This window comes from Pseudorca crassidens, chromosome 1 (assembly GCF_039906515.1).
Source record: "Pseudorca crassidens isolate mPseCra1 chromosome 1, mPseCra1.hap1, whole genome shotgun sequence".
In the NCBI taxonomy this organism is placed as follows: domain Eukaryota; kingdom Metazoa; phylum Chordata; class Mammalia; order Artiodactyla; family Delphinidae; genus Pseudorca; species Pseudorca crassidens.
The window spans coordinates 6,299,329-6,324,321 of NC_090296.1; the positions used below are offsets into that span (position 1 = coordinate 6,299,329).

At 43.5% G+C, this 24,993-nt stretch overlaps 1 protein-coding gene across 3 annotated transcripts in view; it reads left to right on the forward strand.

Moving 5' to 3' along the window:
- The window catches only part of SETD3 (SET domain containing 3, actin N3(tau)-histidine methyltransferase), a 69,305-nt gene extending 44,634 nt beyond the window's left edge, over nt 1–24,671 (forward strand). For 2 of the 3 annotated variants that reach the window (XM_067726051.1, XM_067726041.1), the window contains 7 exons: nt 11,394–11,452; nt 12,340–12,454; nt 17,160–17,234; nt 18,250–18,416; nt 19,302–19,387; nt 22,468–22,628; nt 23,317–24,671. In XM_067726051.1, the coding sequence (XP_067582152.1) occupies nt 11,394–11,452; nt 12,340–12,454; nt 17,160–17,234; nt 18,250–18,416; nt 19,302–19,387; nt 22,468–22,628; nt 23,317–23,763 (1,110 nt within the window). In that variant the 3' untranslated portion in view covers nt 23,764–24,671. Of the gene's footprint in view, nt 1–11,393; nt 11,453–12,339; nt 12,455–17,159; nt 17,235–18,249; nt 18,417–19,301; nt 19,388–22,467; nt 22,629–23,316 lie in introns of those variants that run through there. The other variant, XR_010940821.1, reaches the window with a different exon arrangement.
- The last annotated feature ends 322 nt before the right edge of the window (nt 24,672–24,993 follow it).

Sequence of the window (24,993 nt, forward strand, 5' to 3'; positions counted from 1 at the left end):
CAAGAGCAGTTTAATATGGTGTAAGGTCAGGCACCAGCTGGTATTTTGCAGACTTCTGTGTTGGAAACGCAGAGGTCACTGGAGGGCATCTGAAGGTTTGAAGGAAGAGGGATATCAAACCATCTTAGGGTTGGCAGAGTGAATCAGTGGAAGGGAGGTAAATCTTTCTGATCTGGAAAGTAATATCAAATTGTAGTTATGAAAATTGGGGGAAACTTTTCCACGTCACGTTTTTTTCAGGGATATATAAGATTACTTCCAGGTTTTGCAACTTTTTTTTTTAGAAATTAGAAGATGACTAGAAAAAACAATGGCCATTTTGCCGAGGAGAGTCTTAATTGACAAAGCTAATGATCTAGAAAAACCTATGTTGGAAAATGTCACTTTATTATATGTGTCTGGAAGTGCAGATGGGAAAACAGGTTTTTTTCTTTTTGCAGCAGATTCATTAAGTGTTTAGAAAGAGGTTCTCTCTGTACCGCCTTCCCCAGCCTGAGAAGCTCGAGACTAAATCTAAACTCTCTTCTCTCGTGTCTGTTATGAAGCAGGTGGCTGTGCTGCCCTTTATAGCAGACCTGCAGCCTCCGCACCATCCTGTCTCAGCCTCTGCTCCCGGGCCCCAGAGCATCAGCAGGAGTGTCCAGGTGACAGTTAACTCTGAGCCAGGTCAAACCGTAGCCTGGCCAGAGAGATGCCTTATCACACCTCGCTGACCGTCTCATCCCCTAGGTGTTGTTTCAGAGTCTCTGCAGCCCTGAGCTGCCCCCAGGCTCACCCGTTCCCAGTTTACTAAGAGAAAACTCAGACCAGATGACAGGAATTTCTTCTATTTCTTGTTGTCTCCATCTCAGTTTCTTTGTGTCTTTGCCTCCCTCAGTCCCTCTGAGAAGGAGTCCTGGCCAGCAGCTAAGGTGAGCCTGGTGGCCCGTGCCCAGAGCTCTGTGACATTGCTCTGGGTGCCGTCTCTCCATCCCCATCTTTCTCATCCTTTCCTTCCTGCCCAGCTTTAGCCCTTGGGTTTACAGAACGTCCCTGTGCCTTTGAGATAACGTCCTGTCCCCTTCTGTCTTTAACCACAGCATGTACCAAGAATATTCCATGCTTGAGAGTTCTTCGAGCCCCTGTGGTCTAGGCCCTCCCACTGCCCCACCAGTGACATACCCCCTGATGGGTCCCTGGGCCACCAGTTGTCCGATCCCGTGGCTGTCCCACTGCCCTGTCTCCTCGACCTCTGTGACGTTCCTGCTGACCCTTCAAGCTCACTCTTCCCGGGGCTTCTCTCACTGCCATTCCTGCCCCCCCCCCCCGAATAGAAGTGCTCCCCAACTTTCGGGACTCTGGGTTAGGAGTTAGACCTGGTTTTCAAAACCCAGTTCTAAAATCTTCTCTCATATATGACTGTAATCAAAAGTCATCTTATATCGAAAGGTGACTTAAGTTAATATATTGGATTTCTTGCTTTCGGTTCCAAGTGAACAATTTGATAATTGCCTGTTTTATAGGTAGTGCTTAAAAGCTATGCACTGATTAAACTGTTCTTTCACTGAAAATTTGTATCCAGATATTGACTGCTCCAACAAAATGGTATTATTCTTAGAAAGTGAGACAGTATTTTCTCTGATAAAAATGAGAGTGAAATCTATCTCATAACTATTGATCAGTAAAGCATCTAATTAAGGAAATATAAGGCAAAGCATATTTTTTGTGGAAAAAGAAGTAGACTTGCATTGTCTCACTCGTCCTGCTGGGCTCTCACTTGGGCTTATCTTCAGAGATGGAAGCTGGGCAGAGCCTGGTACAGTCCTGCACGATTTGATCGGCCCTTTTCCTCTTCTTGATTTTATACCTGGTTCTGTTTCAAGGTAGACTCTAACTTTACAGAAGAATTTTTTTTATGACTTCTTTTCCCTAAGAAATTTTGATGCCAGTAGGGAAATAGCCTGGTTTTTAAATTTTTATCTTTTGGTAGAACAACGCTCGAAAGAGTTATGGTACCTTTTCTGGACTCAAAAGGAGAGAGGGACATTTTTTTATCAACTGAAGCTGAATATAAAATAATTTTGCTTAATCAAAAAGAAAGCTCTCAGCTACTTTACCCAAAGGCACGGACATTTTAAATTACATTTGGTTAGTCAAGTGAGTTGTCTTGACTTACTGTAAGAACATTCTGTTGTGCCTCTAACAAATTGTAGCCCTGTAATTCAGTTCATTGTAGTTTTAATGGGGGCATTTTTACCAAAAATGTTAAAAAAATTTTTTATTTATCAAATCTCAGGGTGATACGTTTGAAAGTTCCCTTTTCAGGGGATACAAAAAAGGTTTTCTATTCTGAGCAATAGCTCTTTATCAGTGACTTTATATTGTTCATACCTCCCTCCCTCCCTCCCTCCCTCCCTCCCTCTGTCTCTCTCCATCTTTCTGTCTGTCTCTCTCCTGGAGATACAGAGAGCTTTCCTGTGTACCCAGCCATGGAGCAAGAGGAGTGGCCTCTGTACCTCTCCTCCTTGGTTGGAACATTTGTGGTTTTGCTCTCCTGATGGGGAGGGGACCCAGAGAAGTAGTGTTGGGGATTTTCTCTTTGGTACCTTGTAGCACAGTTTAAGCATCCGGAATACAGAAAAGGAAGGGAGAGGAGTAGTCTGCGATGGTGGGGGCACCAGCGCCCTCACCACTGGTCGCGTACACGCTCCCTGTGGACCCCAGCACCTGCAGGGGTCGCGAAGAAGCACTGAACCTTGGTGCTGTGATCTCAGCCACCCACTCTTACCCACCTCCCTCGTGACCAGCAGCTGGCTGTGTGCAGCAGGGACCTCTACCCTGGATTTTGTTATCCTTGGGATTTACCAGGGTTAGCTCATAGCAGCTGGTGACCAAGTAGCGTATGTGATGTGTGGATCCATGTGATGTGCCTGAGCATGTGAGGGTTTCAGAGGCTTGCTCAGTTGTGGGAACCCTCCTGAATCCTTAGGACTGATGTATTACGTCAGAATGTGGCCGGTCTTTATCAGAATCCCAAGTCTGAAATACGCGGGTTCTCAGGCTCCGTGGTGCACCCCTGGGTTCATCGCTTACTAGCTGCTCGTGACTTCAGCTTCCTTTAGGCTTAAAGGCAGGACATTTAAGGCGCCAAAGTTCATTTCTCTAACAACTTGACAACGAGGAGAGTTGCAAGTAGCCAAAGAGATGGCACCCGTGTAAGCACTTGGAGGTATTACTGGTTTAGTGATTGATAAAGCTGTGGGGTGTCTTAGAGGCTGTTCAGAGTTATCATGAAAGTGATAGGCGTTCCAGGTAATGTAATATTGGAAGTTGTTGGGACACCAATGTGGCATAATTCTAATGAAGAAAATACCAGAAAGTGAATTCCAGATATGACCTCTATGTTTTAAAGTGTATTAAAGGAAAAGAGTGTACCTATCTACATGTATTTGGTACATATGTGTTTTCTGGGACCAGGGTTCTTCATGTCCAGAATAACAGGGGAATTGGGCTAGATGATCTCTAAGTTACCACCTGGGTCTGAGATTTTATGACTATAGATAGCGACTTTAACTAAATATGGCGTGCTTTCTGGTGGTTTGGAAATAACAGACATAAACATTCTTAGTTTTGGTAATATTGCCTGCCTCTAAGCTTTGCAATGTCCTTTAAAATATCTCTGTGCTGAATTTTAAATGAGAGCAATATTTACCAAGCATTTTCCTAGAATTTCAACAGGAAAAAAACGTGTTTACCGTATCAGAACTTAACCTTAATTTATAAAAGCGGGACAACTAATTATCCTTTGCCTTTCAGTAAGCTCCAGAAAACTTTTGCCTGGTTATTATCCCAGCCCCATCATTTATTAACTGGGTAGTGACCTTGGACATGCTGTTAATTTCTCTGTCCCTCAGTTTTTGCAGCAACAGAATGGGTCTACTAATAGTGCCTATTTCACAGGAAGCAGGATGATTAAATTATGTAATACACGTAAAGTTCAGTAAAGCTCGCAAGAGTTCCTTGCACAGACTGCTTAGTAAATGGTGACTGTTAATCCCTCCCTTCCTCCTTCCCTCTCAGTTTCTCAGTCTCTCTCTGTCTCTGTCTCTGTGTCTCTGTCTTCTAGAGATACAGAGAGCTTTCCTGTGTACCAAGCCGCGGTAATTCCTTTTCTGGGACAAGGTTTGTATGCATCTCTGAACGTCAGTCTCCCTATCAAGGAGATGGGCTTCATAATGGTGGTCAGAATGCTCTCCTCTTATGAATGACTGGTGCCCCGAATCATGCTAGCTTGATTAATTTAACCAGAGTCCAAAGTCTCTATCCTGAATTGTTGAAATCTAAAGTAGCCGAAATGAAAAATAAAATTCTATGAAGCTGATGATAAATAATTCTAGCCTGCTTTTCTGATGCAAATGCATCCTTCTAAAAATGAAAACTGCTGTTTACCATTCTGTTTATTTCTAGTTTCTTTGGCGATAAGTTGAGGAGTTGCAAGTATTGCTTGCTTGCTGGAGTTACTATCTTTTTGCAGACCAGAAGAGAGATTCGATCATGGTTTGGAGTCCTCAAGTTAATCAGCAGATTGAGATATTTGGGGGTGGGGAGTGTCAAAGGCAAAGAAACAAAAGATTTAAGAGCTTAGAAAAAAGATAGAGGCTGCTCTCTGACCCCCTTTTCAGATGAGGAGACGGAGGCTCGGCGTCAGGTGATCTGAGGTGACCAGGGAGGATGAGGCTGTCTCTGTTAAGGTGCACCGCTGCTGGGGTGAGTTGGAGTGGCACGGTGGAGGGCCATTTGGGACAGGGAACTGCTGGGCTTGGTCCATTTTGCCCCTTATTGGATTCTTAAAGTAGAGTAAAGCTTTCTCAGATATGCTTGAAGATAGATTTTTGGGGGAAAAAGAGAGAAGATTCTTTGACCCTAGATAGTGGGAAAATACCCTATTCATGAGAGATGGCAGACAGAAGGAAAGGAAGCCCAGATCTGTTTCTCCGGAAGCCCGTGGGCAGTGCCTGTGTGCGGTGCTGCAGGGGAGGAGCGTGGCAAGCACGTGACCCTGGGGTGGGGTCTGGTCACCGCCAGATCGCCTGCTTACCCTGGCGCTGCCTCTCGCCACCTTTGGAGTCGCCACTCCTCTGTCCCACCTGTCACTTTGGCCATGACGGGTCCACCGAGAGGAAATCTCCTAGCCCCCAGGTCGCGGCTCGCCCTTCGCTGCTGCCCAGGGCAGAGGGCAGGGGGAGCGTTTCCCTCTCACTGTGGAGGAGAGCGTTTCTCTGAATGAGGTATCGTGCGAGGCACCGGGGGTTCCCTAGTGGTAAAAAGGACGTCGTCCCTGCCCCGCTCACCTCCTCGGGCAAAGAACTGTGAACCGAATGTGCCTGTGTGCGTGTACACGCACACACATGCATACGCACGCACGCACTTGCACACACGCACGCGTGCGCGTGTGCACACGGTGGGAAAGAAGGGCCCAGGACTGGGAGGACACAGAGCAGAGAAACCTGGTGGTCGGAGAAGGAGGGTCTGGGCTGTAACCTCTGGCATCACCTTTCTTTTTAAAGTCACTTATCTGACTGCTGCCTGGCAGGACCCCTGTGAGGATAGTGACTGTGTCCTCCTGTCACACAGCACCTCGCAGAGCATTCAAGATAGTCAGTAAATGCAGTATTTGTTGAATTTCTAGTCCTAACCTATTCAGCTTTTTTCTGAGTCAATGAATATTTGTTGAGTGAACAAATGATTGACAGTCAAAAATGTAGATTGATTATGACTAAATTTGATTCGTGGCTGATTGCCCCTCTTCAGGGAATACAAATGGTAACCAATAAAGTTTTTAAACAGGCATATCTTTTTCAGTGTTTCAGTAGATTTCAATTTAATCTAAACTGGATGTAGGTTATAGATTTCAGTGTTCCAATGAAAAAACCAATTCTTCCATCCTAAAGTAATTTTATGAATTTATTGAACAGCGTTGATATTTCTCTACTAAACTCATTTACTTAATTAAAATTTTTGTATTATAAGGTAATACCCATTTGCTATAAAAATTAAGTATAAGGGAAAAGCAGACAGTTTAAATTTAATGTGTATTGATGTATTTATTTGATCGTATTGAGTGAATTCAAAGAACTTTATGATGAAAAATTCCCTGAAGAGTTGGGTGTAATCTGTGTTTAAAAATGAAAGTCTTTAAAATTGATTTTTTTCCCTCAAGAGCCAAACGCGTGAACCGTGCTTTGATTCTGATTTATGGTCATCAAAACTAAGTTCTAGATTCAAAAGATATTTTGCAATTTGTCATTCAGTTAAACTGTGTTATATCCACTTAGAAAATGAAATACGAGCAGGAGGGTTGAGGACCTACTAGAGATTGCTGCCTGACCTGCTGCTTCTAGTTAGCCTGTTTTTGGAGCAGGAGGGGGAACCTCAGTGTTCTAAGTGTAAATTTTCCTTCTGCCCCTCCCCTGCCCCCTGCCTTTTAATACATATGCCAAATACAGTCTTCGACATATTTTAGTTAGGAAGTTCAAATTGCATGCTACTGTGGTTTTTTATCGGAACAAAATAGATACAACTTCTAAATTATGTTTTGTCATTCCTGATACTATAGAGCCATTAATAGGTCACTGAACTACCATACATATTTTTCAAGTTAACAATTGATTATATATTACAGCAGGTTGTAAAATTCTTTAAAATACAGTATTTAGGAGTCATTTTTATGAACTGAGCTACTTTCCTTTTAATATATTTAAATGCCTCATTGAAGGTGATTATTAAATGTATTCAACTCAGTTTCCATATAAAAACTGGTCAAGGTTAGAGATGAGTATTCTTTAGAAAAGTAAAGATCTGATTTTGAGAAGTGTTTGTGTCCTAGAGGCCATTTGTGTGTTTTAATCTTTTTTTGTTTAATTTCCTTAGAGTGTTTTGAATCTTTCTTTAGGTTAAATGTGGTTTTTTTTAAAGAATTGTTTTAGGAAATACCTGTCCATATATTTATGAAAGTGCTTGTCTTTATTTTATTTTTTGAAATGTTTACTGTTAAATATTAAAAACAAGAAGCAGCTTTAACTCAAATGTATTTTGTTCCTGTGCAGAGCTGTTGCAAAGCTGTTTCACATACTAGATGTTTCTGAATTAGGAATTCACATAATAATGAATTCTGCTTATTTTGCTTCTCCACCAAGATTTGTTGTGTGAGCTTAAAATAAGGCTGCAGCTGATTCGTGTAGCACATATTAACTGTTTATTTAGTTTAAGTACATGTCTGTATCTTTCATTTCTGATCAACCTGAAAAATTTGCATGCTACACAGCAGTCATCTTCTTTATACTTTATTAAATATCTGTCAATTATAAATATCAAGGTTTTACATTAATGTCAAGATAGTACATCAAAAATTCATGGAATATGTGACTTTTTCCAAGGGTATTTAATACTTAATGCATTTGTGTCATTTTTCTTTCCCGAGATATTGACAGGTTTTATTAAGTGTTTGTTAGGGAGATTTCATTTTTATCAAGGGACTATAAAGAGAAGCTGCATGCTAAATCAATTTTTAAAAGGCAGAATGTTGTTCATTTTTTCATCTTCAACTCTTGTAATCCATAGGTTTTATTTAAATTTCTTCTTGGTTTATTTTTGTTTTATGTGAGTGATAGTTCAAGACAGAACTTTAATAAGGATCAAATATGCTGACTGTAGTGGTTTTTAATTTCCTTAAGCATAGCTACCAGACCCATGCAATATGGTAAATTCTTCAAAATGTCATACTTACATATTTAGCAATATTACTTCTTTTTATTGAAGCCAAACAAACGATTTTAGATATTAATCTTCCCCAAACATAGTGATTATTTTGTACTAGGTACAATATTACTGTGTCTCATCTGGAACACCTCCTATGATAGAAGAGGGAATGGGAGAGAGCGTCCCTGGGTTGTCAGGCTTGACTTAAGGAAACAAGAATCCTCTTTTAAAAGTAAGCTCTATAGGGCTTCAAGTCTGATTATGAGCTACAGGAACTGTTCATATCTCCAACTTCAGATGTTTATAATGCACAAGAAAGTGAAAATGTCGATCACTTAAAAAATATGGGCTTGTTTCTAAACCTGTATTTATGGGGTGGGTGGGGAGTGGGGAGGAAGTTAATGCTTGGTGGACCCTATGGCCTGCTCCTTTTGGGCCCTGGTACCTGAGAGACCCCATCACTGTCGTCTTTCTCTACTGCCAGACAGACCCTCACTCATCCCATGTGTAGCTAGATCTTGGAAACAGCTATCTCAAACTAATTAGCCACAATGAGTAAGTTTTCTGCTTTCATTTACAGTTTTTAAAGTACAGGTTAGGAATGTCTTCTATTGGAGATAAACAAAACCCTTATAAGATTTTGCTCTATAAATGAGGAGTGTTCAGTTATCCTCCCCATAAAGTGTGAACTTAATGACTTTCATCTAAGAACATTTTTAGGAGCTTTCAAGTAACTTCAGGTTAATATTATAATTTTTGGAAAATGTATTTTTAAACGTTAAGGCTTGATGTGTTAAAAAAAAAAAAAATCTGTCCAGAGCTTAGTGTTTGGAATAGACATATTTCTTATTCTTGTTTATTTTTTCAGGGTATGTGAAAATACTTATTTTTAAAGTTAAATGCTTTTCACGTGAAAATCACTTCAATATTTGAATGTTTCAAGATCCTTGTAAAACTATTATATAATAATTTAAAGAGGTAGGTTGGTTTCTTTTTTTCTTCTTTTTTTTTTTTTTTAGAAACCAAATTTCTCTTGAGTAAAGCTGAGCCAGTAGCCATTCTGGATAAACCCCGGTTTGCTTTAGGATAAGTTGCTCTGGGGGCCTTGCCCTAGGAAATAATTCAAGAACTCTGCAGCTGTAACCGATTCCGCCATGAGGCCAGTAGGTGGCGCTGGTGTCACAGCAGTGAGGGCCCCGTTGAAATGGAAGATACTTGCCTTTCTCTATAGCCTCAAATTCCACTTCAGTATAACTGTTAAGTGCATGTGTCTGTGGTAGAATAGCTTTTTTTTAAAACCAGAATTACGTACAGTGGGCACACCTTATTTCTGAAGCAGATAAGAACAACTATTTCTAACAGATTCTGCAAACATTACGTAACTCTATAGCCAAAATAATCTTCAAAATTAACCTGAAGAAAGCATTTGCGTATTTTTTCCCTTGCGTATTCTTTACGACTTCGTCAGGCCTGTGAACATAAACTTGTATTTTTGGTAAGAAATGTATATAAATAGTAGGAAGGGAGACATTTTGGAGAGTTAATTTTCCATCTTTTTGGTCCTTGGGGAGGCTGCCCTTGTTTGAAGAGTTTTCTTCGTAGAGTCCAAAGCTATTTAAAGATCTTTGAGTGTTTGGAACATTCTTCCACAAGTCGTTTTGACATTCAGCATTCTAATTTTGAAAATTGTCATCTCTTCTCCTATTCAGTAAGTCAAACTTTTCGAGGGGGGAGGGGTCGAATTTTTAATACTCAGGGGTTTTAGCATTGGAATTTACCAGCTTTCAAAATACCACAGGGCATTCCCCAGTTTAAATGAATTTAAAACATTTTAAAATAACAAAAGCAACAATGCTTTCCCCCCTCCTAGAGTTTGAGAAGAGATAGGATGTGCAACATTCCCAGCAGGTCAGACTGTGTGAAGCTTCATTTTATTATAAGTGAAAGGAAATTTTAGCAATGGAATTTCTTTTCTTCAAAGTTCTGAAAAATTTCTATGGTACTTATCATCAAATTAGTTTTGGGTGGAGGGGCAGTTCTTATCTGCGGAATTTGTACTCTTACGAGGAAAAACCTGAGCACCCTTATGGTCAAGTTCCATGATTAAATGGAAAGCTTCTTTAGGACTCTTAGGACACAGGCTTGCATTTCACTCATTACAAAGAAGAGGCAATAAGAAGCTTCTCCTCGAATCTTTGCTGTGCTTGACCATGGTATTGGGTTTTTTTCCTAAACCAGAGATAGTTTTTTCTAATCTTCCTAGCTAGAATAATGCAGCTAGAGAATGCCCCTGAGCGATAGGTTATTTTATATTTTGACCTAAATTATATCTTCTTTAATTTCATTTTTATTGTCAGAACATTTACATATTAGGTAACTGTATTTCCATATGTTGACTTTTCTTCCAAAGGGTTAAAACTGGGTTTAGGATCAGAGGGGAGAAGCAGGCACCTGGGAGCTAGCACCCAATTGGCAGCCTTTTGTAATATATAATTTGCCTAAAATTGCGCGCCGAGCACAAGCTTTTGTTTTCTAATTGATTTACGGTTCGAGCCACTTTTACCTCATCCCCTACTGTCCTGCATACGGTGCCAGCGAGTACAGTGCAGTGAGCGATGATAAATTACCATATGCACTTGTGATGGTAATGCGTCAAAAGTCAGAACTGCATACTGCACGGGGCTCCGTGCATTTGCAGTGCTGCAGAGACGGTGCAGCCGAATCGCACTGGTGTCTCAGAAGTCACCATTTGATCACTTACTGCAATCTGTCTGTCAGCCTGTAATGGAAACCGAAGATTAAAATTATACTGTTACAGCTTTGAATTTCTTAGTTGAGACGCAGTTTTTTAAGTGCTCGAAAGGCCCAAGGTGGGGGGAGTATTGTGGAGAGAGAGGATGTGAGATGTGTACAATTTTCTCTAAAGTGTGGAGTTTTGGATATTTTTATCAAATGTTCTTTTGTCCAGAGACAGAAAGAAAAGGAGTGAAATTCACATATGCCGATCTCGATTTTATCTTTATTACATTTGTTTGTAAAATTTAATTCATAATTTCACAAAACTGTGTTTTTCTTGATTTTCTGTATTTGAGCTGCATCTGCCATGTTGTATGATTCATTTGCACGTAACAAGTTGATTTCCTTCCAAATGATTTTAAGTCAGAGATAAATGAAAGAAGTTTCAATTTATTAGAGTGCCTTTAATTGTTCCTTTTATTGATGCAAGAAGAGATTTGGACTATTCGTGAGGGCTGTACAGCACATTAAGGCAAGAGATGCAAAGGGAGGCTGGGACAGACACCTGACTTGGAGACTCCGGGTTTCCGTGTAGACGAGAGACTTATGGTGTGGGTGTGCCTACCTTTTGTAAACTCAGTCCACCTTAAATTTTATTTCTGTGCCGTGTCTGTGGGTCCTGGTATCGAAATATGAAGCAGCAGATTTATGGCGGCTGCTGGGCACAACAAATTAAGTTGACAGTGATGTATGAGAGCATAATAGCACGATGATCCCTCAGTAGCGCGGCTGGATGCCTCCTGCTTCATTTGGCTCTTGTTAGGATCTGTTAGGCAGCTAAATAATGAAATTTTGCTGACTGATTTCTGTTTTCCCTTTTTCTCTTTTCACCTCTGCTTTCTAAAACTTCTAATTCCCAGACCCATCCTCATGCCCACAAACTGCCCTTGAAGGATTCTTTCACTTATGAGGACTACAGGTTGGTGTGAGGGGTGTGTGTGTGTGTGTGTGTGTGTGTGTGTGTGTGTGTGTGTGTTGGGGTGTGTGTGGGGTGTGGTGTACGTATGTGCAAGGCATGTGTTGGAGGGTGGTTTCTGAGTGAAATTGGGATCTCAGAAGTGCGAAGGGCTTGGGTAAGAAGTGACTTGCATGACCATTTTAAAGCCTTAAAAAAGAGATTGTTCTTTCTGGAAGTTACACTGGACCCCGGGGCAGGGAGCAGCGTTTTGATAGCCATGTGGAAATTGCCATTAACCTGTGTTGGTGGGGATTAGTTGATAGAGCCAGGTGATGCTCAAGATTAACGTTAGTGTGGGGTGAGGATTTTTTTTCTTTCAAACAGACTGTTTTAGCTCTTTAAAGTAGGGACTTTTTTTTAACAAAAAGATTTAATGCAGTGCACAACATAGTAAAAAAAAATACCATTCCACATTTTGTAGAGTTCTTAGAGGATTCCGATCAGAAAGGAGTTAGTGTTTGCTTTTCAGTGAGGCTCAAAATAGGTACAGAGTCAGCGTTTGGGTAAAAGAGGGGTGGGGTCTCTCCGCAGCAACGCGGACCGGGACCAGCTGAGGCCTGGCTGACTCTGTTCTAGGCCCTTCCTCCAGGCCGCTTTCTCCCGGGAACGTCCTCCCTTAATCTCTCACTCCTAGATTTCCCCTGGCTCCCTTTTCCTTCCATATCCCCCCTCCTTTTCTCTTTACCCTAGACTTAATTTTAAATGATGATGAACATCACCTTTGCGACTTAGGAAAGGGTTTTGAAAATTCGTGAGAGGTCAGGCACACCTCGGTTTTGGCTGAGTTGTGACTGCCGTGGGCTTTCAGATGTGCCGGCCATAATTCGCCTCTTTTCTGATTGTTACAGGTGGGCGGTCTCTTCCGTTATGACTCGACAAAACCAGATTCCCACGGAGGATGGTTCCCGGGTGACCCTGGCGCTGATTCCTCTGTGGGACATGTGCAATCACACCAACGGCCTGGTAAGGACCTCCTCGGGTCGTGTTCATTAACCGGCGAAGTTCTGCCTAAAAGTCACTGTCCCCTACTGCCCCCTCCAAGAGGAGCAGACAACGCCAAACCTCGCCCCCCATGTGTAGAGGCTGGCGGTTTTTTCTCTCTGTGTTTACTTAATCCTGAAAATGTGAGTCTTATATCACTTTCAGAAGCCACAGTGAACTGCATTTCTTTGCTAAGCCACGATTCCAGCCTAGACATACATTTTCTTATCTTATTGGATGACAGACTTAAACCAAAGTTTCTTTTTTCTTATTCTTTTTAAAATACCAATTTATTGAAAAAAAATCCTTTCTCCTTCTGGGTTTTCCTTTTGTGTTGCTTGTTTTCTCTCCTTGCTGACTGTATTATCAGTTACTTAAGTTTCTCTGATTCTTTCCTGCCGCCTCTCCCTTCACCTGCTATGCAGACACATCCTTGGCCCCGTTGATTAACCTGCTTTTGTTCAGGAGCCAGTCCTGGTGTCCCTGGCAGTGGGGCGGGAGGAGGTGCACTTCGGCGTTTGGCTCTTGGCCTTGGATGCAGGAGTCAGTTGGCATCATCAGACGTTGGAAAGATAGGGAGACGCTGTGAGGATTGTTAATCATGACGCATAGAGGAGGCTGCCTCTGTTTCTCAGCATTCTTCAGATTCTGAACCTCGGAGCAGGTTGCTGTGCTCTCTGTGCTGAGAAAGATTTCCTGATATTACTAGTTGGAAATATGATCAACTTCAGAACGTTTTGAATTTTTAAATATTATAATCGTATAGTGGTTTGGTTAGTTTTTTGTTCATCTTTTCTCAGTGTCAGCTTTCTTTGTTATTATTAGCAGTATTATAAATAGACTGGTGCTATAAATGAGTATTTCACATCTAATTCCACAAAATGGCCAGAACACATGCCACGTGTGCCAAACACTTGAGAGAAACCCTAGTGTGAACCTGGGAAGGTCTAGCCACAGCACACTCTTAAATTGGAGAGAAAGAATATCTATACTTTTATAATTATATTTTTGCCTTAATTTAGATGTGCTTAATTTAGCCGTTTTGAGGCGTATTAGCGTATTTTATCATTTATTTTCATTAATGAATACAATTTTATATTTTGTTCTTTTTGTTTTCTTTCAGAGCTATTTTAAATGATTATAACATTGACGTTTAAAAATTTTTCAAATAGCTTTTAATATTTGACAGTAACATTTTTCTTTTTCTTGGATTAGGTCATTGGTTCCCAAACTTGATTGATCATCGGGGTTTATTTTTTTCTTTCTAAAATTTAACAAGTACATACTTTACTGTAAACAAAGAAAACCAGTTAAAGAAAACAGAAGCCTCTGCAGTGAAACTCGGAGGTCCCCTGCCAGTCCTGGGCGCCGGCGGCCCCGTGGCTGGTCCACTCGACGCCTCCTGGGTAGCTGGCTACTGGCTTTCTGCACGTCTCTCCCACTCTTGCTGTGCATTTGCACCTTCACATACTCACATACACACTGGTTTTGTGTGGCTTTCATGTAAACTACTCACTCTTTCCCCCCCTAAAAGTAAAAAAAAAAAAAAAAAGTTAGTTTATCTCAAAATAAAAATAACGAATTGATGACAACTACTAATACTGTCTTTTTCCTAATACTGTTCATCAGGTCTCAGCCACCGCAGTCCTGGCAGAAACACTGCTAACCTTGAGAAGGTTTATCCAAGATGTTAGTGCTTTTTCTTGCAGCGGTTGTCTTCTCTGCACACTTAACTCTACTACACGTTTGTTGGACAGTTTCCCACCGTAAAAACAACACTTGATGGGAAATTTTGTCTGGTAGGATTTCAGAATCTCTTTTAGCACTATGAAGTTGTATGTCATACATATTAACAGTTAATCTCTTTTAAAATAAGGTACTTGAAAGAAAGGCTTAGCTTTTCAGACAGTAGATTTCTTTTTTGTGTGTGTCTGTCCTGACAGTCGTTGTCTGTCTGATCTGACTACCGCTGGGGGAGCTGATAGAAATTTGTAACCCAGCAACGCTGCGTGCTTCTAACAGTGTCCCCAAACCTGGTTATGGGGGTAGAAATGGAGGAATCAAGCCTGTGACAGTGATTCCAAACCAGCAGCAGCAAGGAAAAGCACGAGAAATTAAGAGGCTGGATGAATATCTAGGCCGGGCTGGAGACTCTAGCGAACGTGATCTATTTCCTAGCCACTCCGAGAAACAAACGTAGACAGGTTTATAAGGCGGCGTGTTGGGCTGTGAGGCATAATGTATCTGAATTCTGCGTGGCTTGTTCAGAACTAACGGGAACAGGTCTGCTTTCCCTTTTTTGAGGTTGTTCAGTTTATACAGAGAAGGATACTTCTGAGTGGGTTTCGGCCTCTGTATTAGTTCCAACAGGTAAAGCGTGTTGGAATGATCAGCCCTTGTATTTGGGTACGTGACCCTACCAACCAGGATGAAAGGGCTTTGGAAGATTCAAGCAGAATTGCAGGGGTTTCTTTTTCGAGGCCCTTCTGTTTGAGTGTTGAAGATCTGAAACATTTAGATGTGCATGAGGCTTCCAGTCTCAAGGTGAAAGCCCAGGTGTTTACAGTAGCAGACAGGGCCCCCTGCTCAGCCTGTCCTCGCTACACCCCAGTCTGTCTGGGCCCTACACGCCCACCGAGGGCCTCTGCGCTGACTGTTCCCGCTGCTTCCCCAGGCTGGGCCATCCTGAGCACCACGCATAGGATGGCCACACCTCCCCACCCACGGGCCTCCCTTCCTGTCCTCTACCGTCTGTCTCCTGTGCTTCCGCGTGCTCCTCTTATAGATTGTTGGCCCTCCCCCTTCCCTCCTGCTTCCCCTGACTTCCTTCTGCCTGTTCGTGCTCCTGTCAGGCCCCTGGGTACTGCCTGCACCATGGAATGCCAGCCTTCTAGGGCTGGGAGGTCATGGGCAATCCCCACTCTGTACCTTATCATCAGGGTCATGTTTGGGGGTCATAAAAGTGATTTTGATATTGGGCAGGAACTTCATGGAGCTGATTTTTTTATCAAGTGTTTAAGCTGTTCTGTGAGTGAAAATGAGCCAGAACACCTGCCTTCATTTAGTCCTCGTTGCTTTCGTATTTCTCATTGGTCTTGGTTCTGGGGATACTGGGTTTAAAGAGGAGTGTTATCTGCCCTTCCATCCCCAAATGCCATTCCCTGGACTCAAAAGTAATCTTTTGAGCTGTTGATACCTTGAATAGCAAAGTAGCACTTGTAGCCGTCTTGAATTTTGATTCTCTAGGATAAAATGAGGAGATCGAAGTAATTAATGAGCATTTACAGACAATCTAAGAGATTGGGGGCTGCTCTGAGGGACAGACTTCTGAGAAGGAGCTTTTAATATAAATTGGAGAGCCTATTCTTTTCCCTGCATCAAGCAGATATTCTCAAGGGCGAGGGCAGTGTCAGGTGTTGGGCCCGGTGAGCTAAGCTCCAGGCGCCGAGGTGAAAAGGGCTAGGCTGCAGGTCTGGCTGGTGGGGGGTGCAGAGATATAAATACCCTATTACTGGGTGGGAGAGGCTTTGGGGAACAGAGAGGGAGGGTGGGATGAAGGGGGGCATCTCCAGAGAAGCCGGGGCTCAGGCAAAGCAGGAGCTGAAGGTGGTCGCAGGCACGAGGGAGCGGGGACGGCGCCTGGAGTGGCAGGCGAGTGGCGTGTCCAGAGACCGTAGGGAGGTGTGGGCCTCCTTGTAAACTGGCCTTGCTCAAAAATTTGGATGTTTTCCGCAAGGCAAAGTGGAGCACCACTGAAAAGTTTTAAACAGGAGGTCAAACACGTATGCCACACGGGACACGGGAGGGACAGTTCTGGAATTTGAGACCAGTTGGAAGGGTTTTGCACGTGTTGAGCTGGGTGAGAAGAGCCAGGGGACGGCAGGACAAACAAAATGCAAAGGGTGACTCGGAAGGTGAAATGCTGACCAGTTGAGGCCCAGAGAATTTTGTGGTGACTTCAGTGCCGAGACCACGACATCGCCTGCCCCCCTCCCCCACCCCTTGACAGGAGAGATTAGGAAGAGATGCGGATTGTCAGTGTGGTTAGTGGATTTGGGGGTTCAGAAACTCTCACAGGATAGCTTTCAGCATAAAGAGAGTGAATAGGATACAACTAAGTTGTTTTATTTTTCCTTTGCTTATCTGAAAGTTTTAATTTCTCTAGTTCCAGAGTAAAATAAGTACATAATTCGGAAACAGCTTTTCTTTCTCCCTGATTCTTTATCCAGTGGGAAACCCGCCTTGTGTTCTTAATGACCAAATACTAAAGATGCTGTTTGCAAGTCAGTTCGAGTTCTCCAGAGATCCCGCTTCCCTCCTTGCGGGAGCGCAGGTCCTGTGGGTGGGTGGGTGGCTGGAGATGGCGGGGGAGGGGGGGGATGAGCTCAAAGCCTGTAACTTTGTAATGAATGATTATGTTTGATTGAGACCAGCAAGGGATAACCTATACAATACATTTTCCGAAGAGTATGTCCCTCACTGCAGGTACGGGGTCTTCCATAAGGATTTCTGGTGTGAGTAGAATCAAAGAAAATAACCAAGCAGTTCTTTGCTCAGTTTGGTGAAGCAAGCAGAATGCAGCCCTTTAAGTAGCTTTGCGTGTCTTTTATCCTCTAATCGCCGGAAAAAGGCCCTCCTGAGCGAGAGCACTTAGACGCTGTCCTGTCATCCTTCCTCCCGTGTACAGATCACCACCGGCTACAACCTGGAGGACGACCGCTGTGAGTGTGTAGCCCTGCAGGACTTCCGGGCCGGAGAGCAGGTGGGTTCCACACGGAGTCCCTCACCTCAAACTGTGTTGATCATTTTTAAAAAGTATTTAACTTGGGCAGAAAATTTTGAGATTTGTATTTAAGGCTTGTTTTCTGGAATACATATTGAGACCCAAAGCCGTAATAAATATGCCGTGCTTTGAATGGGACGTTCGGGTCCACCAGGGAGAAAGATGTGAACGCAGTTATTTGCACAACCCATCTACTGTGTGTAACACCGTCAACTGAAAATAAATTCTGTGTTACGACAGTAGAACAGATTTTTCGATTGTATAGACTGCATTGTTTTCGTATCTTTTTCTGTTGATTAGAACCTTCTTTAAAAGGAGGCAGTTTATTTAAGCGGCAAAACCATAAGGGAATCAGGAACCACAAGAGCTGCCTTCTTGTACTTTCACTTTAATCTGTGAGGTTTTGAGTAATATTTGGGGTGGGGTTGAACATGTGCGCGAATGGACACCTGCACTCTGCCTGGCAGTCCTGTGACCAAGCAGGGAACACAAAAGACAGAACCGACACAGACCACTGATGTTTGAGCTGGGACAGAGTGAAAAATACTAGCCTAACAAAGTGCCTGGAGACAGTGCAGAATGGCCGCAGCATCTAGAAGTGGGTTTCTGACAGACACTGCCTTAAACCCTGGTTCCAGGAGACGCTCTTGTAGTTAAAGGAGAGGGAGAAAAGAACATGGTGAATTCTAAAGTGCAGTCGTAAAGCAGCAGTCTCGCTGTGACTGGGAGTGTGAGGGGGTATGAGAAAGGCTGGGACGACGGGGTCCGGCTCCTCTGGGTGCTAGGAGGTCGGCGTGTGCTCTTCTCAGCCCGCCCGGCCCCGCCCGGCAGCACATGATGTTCAGGACAGGGACATGGTCACCTCAGAGCTGTTTGTCTCCTTAGTGTGAAGTTGCGTTAAATATATGAGAACTGATCCTTTGCCCTGCTCTGTACTGAGAATGGATGTTAAGTTTCTTTTATATCCCTTTATTTTTTCTTTACTGCATCTCAGATTTACATTTTTTATGGCACTCGGTCAAATGCAGAGTTTGTGATCCACAGTGGTTTTTTCTTTGACAATAATTCACACGACAGAGTGAAAATAAAGCTTGGAGTGAGTAAAAGTGACAGGCTGTACGCCATGAAGGCCGAGGTCCTGGCTCGCGCTGGCATCCCAACGTACGTAGAAAAAAATCTGTCAGCTCTTTACTGTGGTACTTGAAATATTTCCAGTCGCGTAGTGTTTAACTGGCGTGTTAATAAAACTTCTCCACTGTAGTTTGTCTTAATCCCTTCATCCCTGTTACACTGCAAAGTTAAACCGTGGAGATGCATGGTGATTTACCAGCGTTTTCAGATCAACGTAATTGTGTCGCTGGAAGCGTCCACAGCCAGTTCCAGGGAATGTGGCCTGAAATCCTCGTTCAGTTAAATAAGTGTCTCCATGTCATTAATGCCTTTCACTTTGAAAAGGTTAATGACCTGGATCAATTTGTTTCATTTAATTCTTTGCCACCATTAGGTTCTGTAATGAAGTCATGATAGTCAGTGATTTCAAGAATTTCTGGTTAAATCAAATCTTAAGATTTTCCTGCATTTGAGGTGCAAAATGATAAGGACAAGAATTATGATTTATTGGTTCTCCAGGGAGTGGAGAGAACCATTCTTAATGAAAATGGATTATCTAGACCTTTTTTTATTGAACTTGTCAATATTTGATTAATGATTAAAATGTGAACTCAACATAAATTATTGTTAACCTTTCTTAGGAGCCATGGGTATGCTTAATTCTCCTGATGTGTTGTTGTGTGCACCCGAGATGAAGGCTATTAGACTAAGAACTGCAGGCAGTGATGGTTACCGCCACCCTCCTCGGCCAGCCCAGGCCTTCCGCATTTCGCCAGGGCTGAAAATTCTGTTTTTAGAGTTCTGGTGAGGAGGTGGGGTCCCTCATGCTGGCCCAGGCTCCCTGAGGACCACACACGGAGTGCAGAATCAGAGATTTCACTGTGGGGCGAGGAGGCCACTGCAGCAGGGCCTGATCTCTCTTCTTCCTCTCGTCAGCTCCAGTGTCTTTGCATTGCATTTTACGGAGCCACCCATCTCTGCCCAACTTCTGGCTTTTCTCCGAGTCTTCTGCATGACCGAAGGTAAATCATTTCAGAAAAAAAAAAAAAAATGTTGCGTTTTTTTCTTTTTTTAATTCATGAAGTGTGAGACAGAGGGATTCAGATTAAAGATAAAATTACTTAAAATTAAAGCACTTTGGGGGGAAGAGGTAATATTGGAGAAAGAAGAAATTGATCTGTTTTATCCTGGAAGTATTTTATTAAATCCTCAGTGTGTTGTCAGTATATGCTTGTAATAAACAAATAATTCTCTACTGCATTGGAAGAAAACTTAATACATCTTGGATTGTCTGCCTGTATCAAAATTCGACATTTGTAGATGGGAGCTTCTGATGTGCCTGTTACCCGGGACGACAGAGCCCAAATGTCCTCACGGTGAATGGTCATCGACACTGAAGTCGGGTGGTCGGCCCTGACCCACGTGGGCCAGAGGACTTCATTTGTTAACCAGCTCTGTAGTGTGAATCCGAAATTGCCAGCAGGCCTTTCAGTGCCAGGCATCCAGTTGGAGTAAATAACACTGCAAACAGAACCTGTTTAAACTGCAAATATTCCTGTCTACAGCCTCTTATTTCAGGCACAAAAAGTTAAATGTATGCATTGAGCATTACTTTTATGTTTCCTTAAGACAAGCCGTTTGGGATCTCTGGCACTGAGATGTGATCTATTGCGGTTGTGTTTTCACTTTTCATCTGAAAATATACTCCTCCAAATCCCCTGGTTGTGAGGTTCCATTTTTAATTGTGTGTGACTTTGCTGTTGTTGTAAACTACCCTGGATCCTGTGCACAGCGGATTGGGTGGGAATGAGTGACAGTGAGTGCGTGCCACCTAACTGAAGAGACAGACAAGTGTTCTTCTGAAGGAAGCTGTCCGAGCGCTAGAGCAAGGGCAGCCCGGGGCCGGAGCAGAAATGACAGCCCGTGGAGGGAGTCTGCTGGTCTCTGCCGTCTGGCTCCCTCCCTTCATGTCTGCGGCCAGAGAAGTGCCGCCCAGGTCCTGGCTTGACATTGGAAGTAGAAGAAACTGAGTCCTGAAACACAGACAACCAACTGCAGAGCCCAGAGAGGTGTTAGGTGGTCCTTGTCCCTCGCTCGCAGCCACACTGCTCTAGACTCCCTGTCACTCACGTGGGAGCTTCTGGTGATTTTGTGCTTTGGCACTGGTTCCTCACTTCAATTTAGTGAACACGAGTTAAGGGTTAACCGTGGGCTTTTCTTGCATGTAATATAGGGTTACAAAGTTGAATGTCACAGTTCATATCCTGATGAGAGATGACGACGATGATAATCCCCATAATTTGGGAGCCCTCTCTCTGTGCCGGGCACGATGCTGAACGTGGTGCAGGCTTCGTTCATCCTCATCAGCCTTGCTGGAGGGAGGTGGGGCTCCCACTTGACTGACGTAGAAGCTCCCATGCAAAGAGGAGAGTAACTTGGCCATTCAGCTGGCCGGCGATGACCCTGACTTGGGACCCAGCTCTGCCGCCTCAGGGCCTGTACCCCAGGCCCCCACGTGGCTCCTGCGGGTTTGCAAGACCGATAGCCCACGGAAGAGATCCTAGCGCTGCAGGGTGTCCAGGGGCCAGGCTGGGGGCCACCAAACCACACTCTTGCGGTGGGCAGGGAATGCAGGAAATCCAGGAAGGGCTTGTCAGCGAGAGGGAAGAGGGGGAAGAAACCTGCCCCCGGAGCCTGTGGTTCACTTCCTGAGTGTTCCAGGCAGGGTGATGGCCTTTCGTGGGTTCTATTTCTCCAGGCATGTGAAGCCAGTCCAGTATCACTGTTAAGAGCGGCAGAGAGAAAACTCTGCTTCAGCCCCTCACCTTCCCAATGTTAATTAAAGGGTGCAACTCGGTAGGTTGAGGAGGAAAACAGAAACTGTAACCTTAGTATTGGGGGCGTCTAAAAAGAAGCTTCTTCCACTTAAAAAGCATTTTAAACATCTTCATTGCTTTATGCAGAGAATATAAACTGAAGGATCAAAAATCTAAAAATCCTGAATTTCATCATGACCTTTTGCTAACAAATGCAACTTAAGAAATTTCTTTTCTGAATATTAGATTAACTTCTATTTTCTTAAAAAAAACCCAGCAAACCTGCTTTTGAATCATCTTAGCTCCATTGATTCTCTTTAGTTTCTCTTTAGTCATAGACAGTTTGTCTTGTCAAGACAATTGATGCATTCTTTGAATCACTCTCACTAATACTAATAAAAGTTTGGTTTGCTGGCAGCAGAAGTTCTTCCATTTGAATTGTAAATAGTGACAGCTGTAGGGCATTTTGCTCTGAAAGAGATACTGTCTCATAATTACATAAGAAGCACGGTTGTATTTCTTGAGCATGAATAGGATCGGCATGTTTTGGTCTTTTGAAGATAATGTGCCAGGAGATAAAATGCTCAGAGCAGTTGCTGAATTCTTCCCTCTTCTTACATATATTTGAAGGCAGTTGAGATGTGCACTTGTGTTTATTTGTAATTCCTTTTTAAATTCCTGACAAGTGAGGGATATAGACACGTATTTCATTAACTAAGATTTTTCTAGTCCATTTTTGGGTTTCAGTTTGTGGTTTACTTGTTGTAAGATGAGACAAATAGCTTTGTCAGGTCAACTGCTGGAATTAGCATCCGTCAGATTTCAGTCTAGAAGGATCACTGGGTTGTTGTGCTGTTGTTTGCTTTCACAGTTTACGTTGCTCACCTACATGTCTTTTTGACCCAGTTGCTGTGACTGGGCTCAGAGTTTGCAAGAGGGGTGTTGTCAAAATAAGGCGTGTGTCGCTACAGATGGTCTTTAAGAAGTATCTTCCGAAACCATCTAAAGGCTCTCGGGATCCCTCTTAAATACAGTGAACAGTGTGGAGGGCTGGCCCAGCAAGGCTTGGTCTGGGTTCCAAATCAGGAAGACTCCCCTCTTTCTCCCCTGAAGCAGCTCTGGCTCTGCTCTGGAGAGTCTAGCCACGGCCTGGCTGATGGATCAGGGAGAACTCGTCACCCCAGGAAGATGACATTGTTGGGAAGGATGTTTTGTGAGGTGGGCTGCTGGTGAAAATGAGAAATAGTGCTGTTTCCCCTAACAGATGGCTGTTTGTGTTCTTGTAGAAGAATTGAAAGAACATTTGCTGGGAGATAATGCCATTGACAGAATCTTCACCTTGGGGAACTCTGAGTATCCTGTTAGCTGGGACAATGAGGTCAAACTGTGGACATTTCTTGAAGATCGAGCCTCACTTCTTTTAAAAACATATAAAACAACCATTGAGGTAATTCTGTTCATTAAGGGAGGATTTGTGCTTTGTCATGTTTTAAAAGATGTTTAATAAGAGATTCTTTCTTAAATGTAAATTACTGTCGTGCTTTAGCAAAATCATTGTGTATTTGACATTTTTCATTAAACTTATTAATATTTTTCTATTTTACATGTTTACCCCTACCAAAAGAGTCACACTGAGGCATTGTTGATTAGAATATAAATTTTTTACATTATTTAACATTTTTCCATAATTTCTAATTCATATGATACAAACACAAGTTTACTCTTGGGTCACTGACTTCAAGTGCCTGTCATTCAGCCATCGTTCAGCCAGGTGCCGAGCCCTGGGCTCCATCAGGGCACAAGACAGAAGGGTTTTAGAAATAAGTGGAGTTCTGTCAGTGTCCACGCACCATTTGGTTTAGGCTCTTCTTTTTTGTTTTATAATCATTTACTTAGGTATAATTTACATAGAGTAAAATTCACACTGCTGAAGTGTACGCTTGGGTTTAAGCGTGCAGTCATGGCAGCCACCTCCACAGTCAAGTTCCAGAACCTTCTGTCACCGCCCCCCCCCCCCCATCACTCCCAATTTCTCTCATGCTTTCGTCCCCGGCAGCAACTGATCTGCCTTCTGGCACTATCGTTTTGCTGGTTTAGACTTGCTGTAGTTAATTTTGCTCTGTTTCCTTTTCCAGGAAGATAAGTCCTTCTTGAAAAACCATGCCCTTTCCGTTCGTGCCACGATGGCCATCAAGTTGCGCTTAGGTGAGAAAGAGATCTTGGAAAAAGCGGTCAAGAGCGCAGCCGCGAACCGAGAGCACTGCCGCAGGCAGGTGGAGGGGCACGCCCCGCTCCCCAAGTACGAGGAGAGTAACCCGGGGCTGCTGGAGGGCGTGGCGGACTCGCGGCTGCCCCTGGTCCTCAGGGACCCGGACGGGGAGGCCGGCACACAGGAGGCCTTGACCCTCACTGAGGCTGTCCGCAGGGCAAAGGCTGCAGAGTACGGGCTGGTCAACGGCGAAAACTCTATACCCAACGGGACCAGTTCGGAAAAGGAAAGTTTAAATCAAGAGGAAAGTAAAAGAGCGACCGGAGACGCCAAAGAATCTTCTTCCGACAGCGCCGAGGAGGTTGGAAAGTAGCTCTGAGTCTGTCGGGGGACCCAGTTTAGCAGAAGTGTATGAACGGCCCCGTGTACATCGCTGTGTTTCCTTGTTCACGGTTTTCTTTCTGCAGAGAGGAAAATATGTTTTTGCTGCTTTATATAAAAATGATTTTTTTAAGTTATTTAAAAAATCTAGCTTCCCTTTCTGATTAAGATTGCCATCTTGCTTCTTGGCCAAACAAACAAGTTATCAAGCAGAGCACAGAGGGGGAAGAGGTGCCTCGGAAGACTTTGCAGACCCATTGCGGGCAAATGTATCTTCTTCCCGGGGAAGAATTCAGTTCCTCTGTCAGCTGTGCTTTTGTGGGCCTGTCATCTTGACAACCAGAATCAAAGCCTGCCCTGCCCCCTGCCAGCGGGGCTTGACGGTGGCGCTCTGGGGGTGCAGCGCGAAGGTGGGGCATTTGGCTGCACAGTGGAAAACAGGCTTCAGGTTAGGGAACTTGAGAGGAAGAAAGAAAAAATTTTCCTAAAAAAATAACACCCCAGTACCAAAAGAAAAGGTAAGGTGGCAACCTTATTTTTAATAGTTTTAAATGTTGATGATAATCCTAATTATATAAACACACAGACACACACACACACACACACACACATCTAGTGATTTCTAAAGATTTGTTTACTTTTTGTGTTTTGTTTTACTGTATTGAGAACTTGTCCTTTCTCCTTGAATCCAAGTAGGACATGCATCCTCCTCCTAATTTTAAATGTTGGCTCTGATTGTAAAGTGGTGCATTTGCCCTCCAGCCCTGGTGCCGGGGAGCTGCGAGGGCACCATGTTCAAGGCAAGGCCGCTCCTGGCTTCTCTGGTTGTCACAACAAGCTAGAGATTTTCAAAGCTACACTTTTGAGTAAAAAGCCTTATTAAAAGGAAAACGTAATTAATATTTTTGTCTATTCCTTTTCTTTGGAGTGCGACAGGCCCCTTGAATCGAGCTTTTATGCAAACCATCCTGCTTATCCGCGGGGTTTCGAACCTGACCCGTGCTGTGTGTTGCTCCCCCCTGGGGACTCAGAGATGGACGAGAGGCGCGTGTGCTCAGCCCCCTCCCTAGCCTGCAGGGCATGCTCAGGGAGGGCCGGTGGCACCAGGAACACAGGAAGAGGAGTTCTTACCTTCAGGGGAAGTAGAGGCTTGGGGTGGTGTCCTGGGGGTGAGGTGGGATCCATCCCCAGAAAGCCACCAGTCTTCAGGTTATGGATTGCC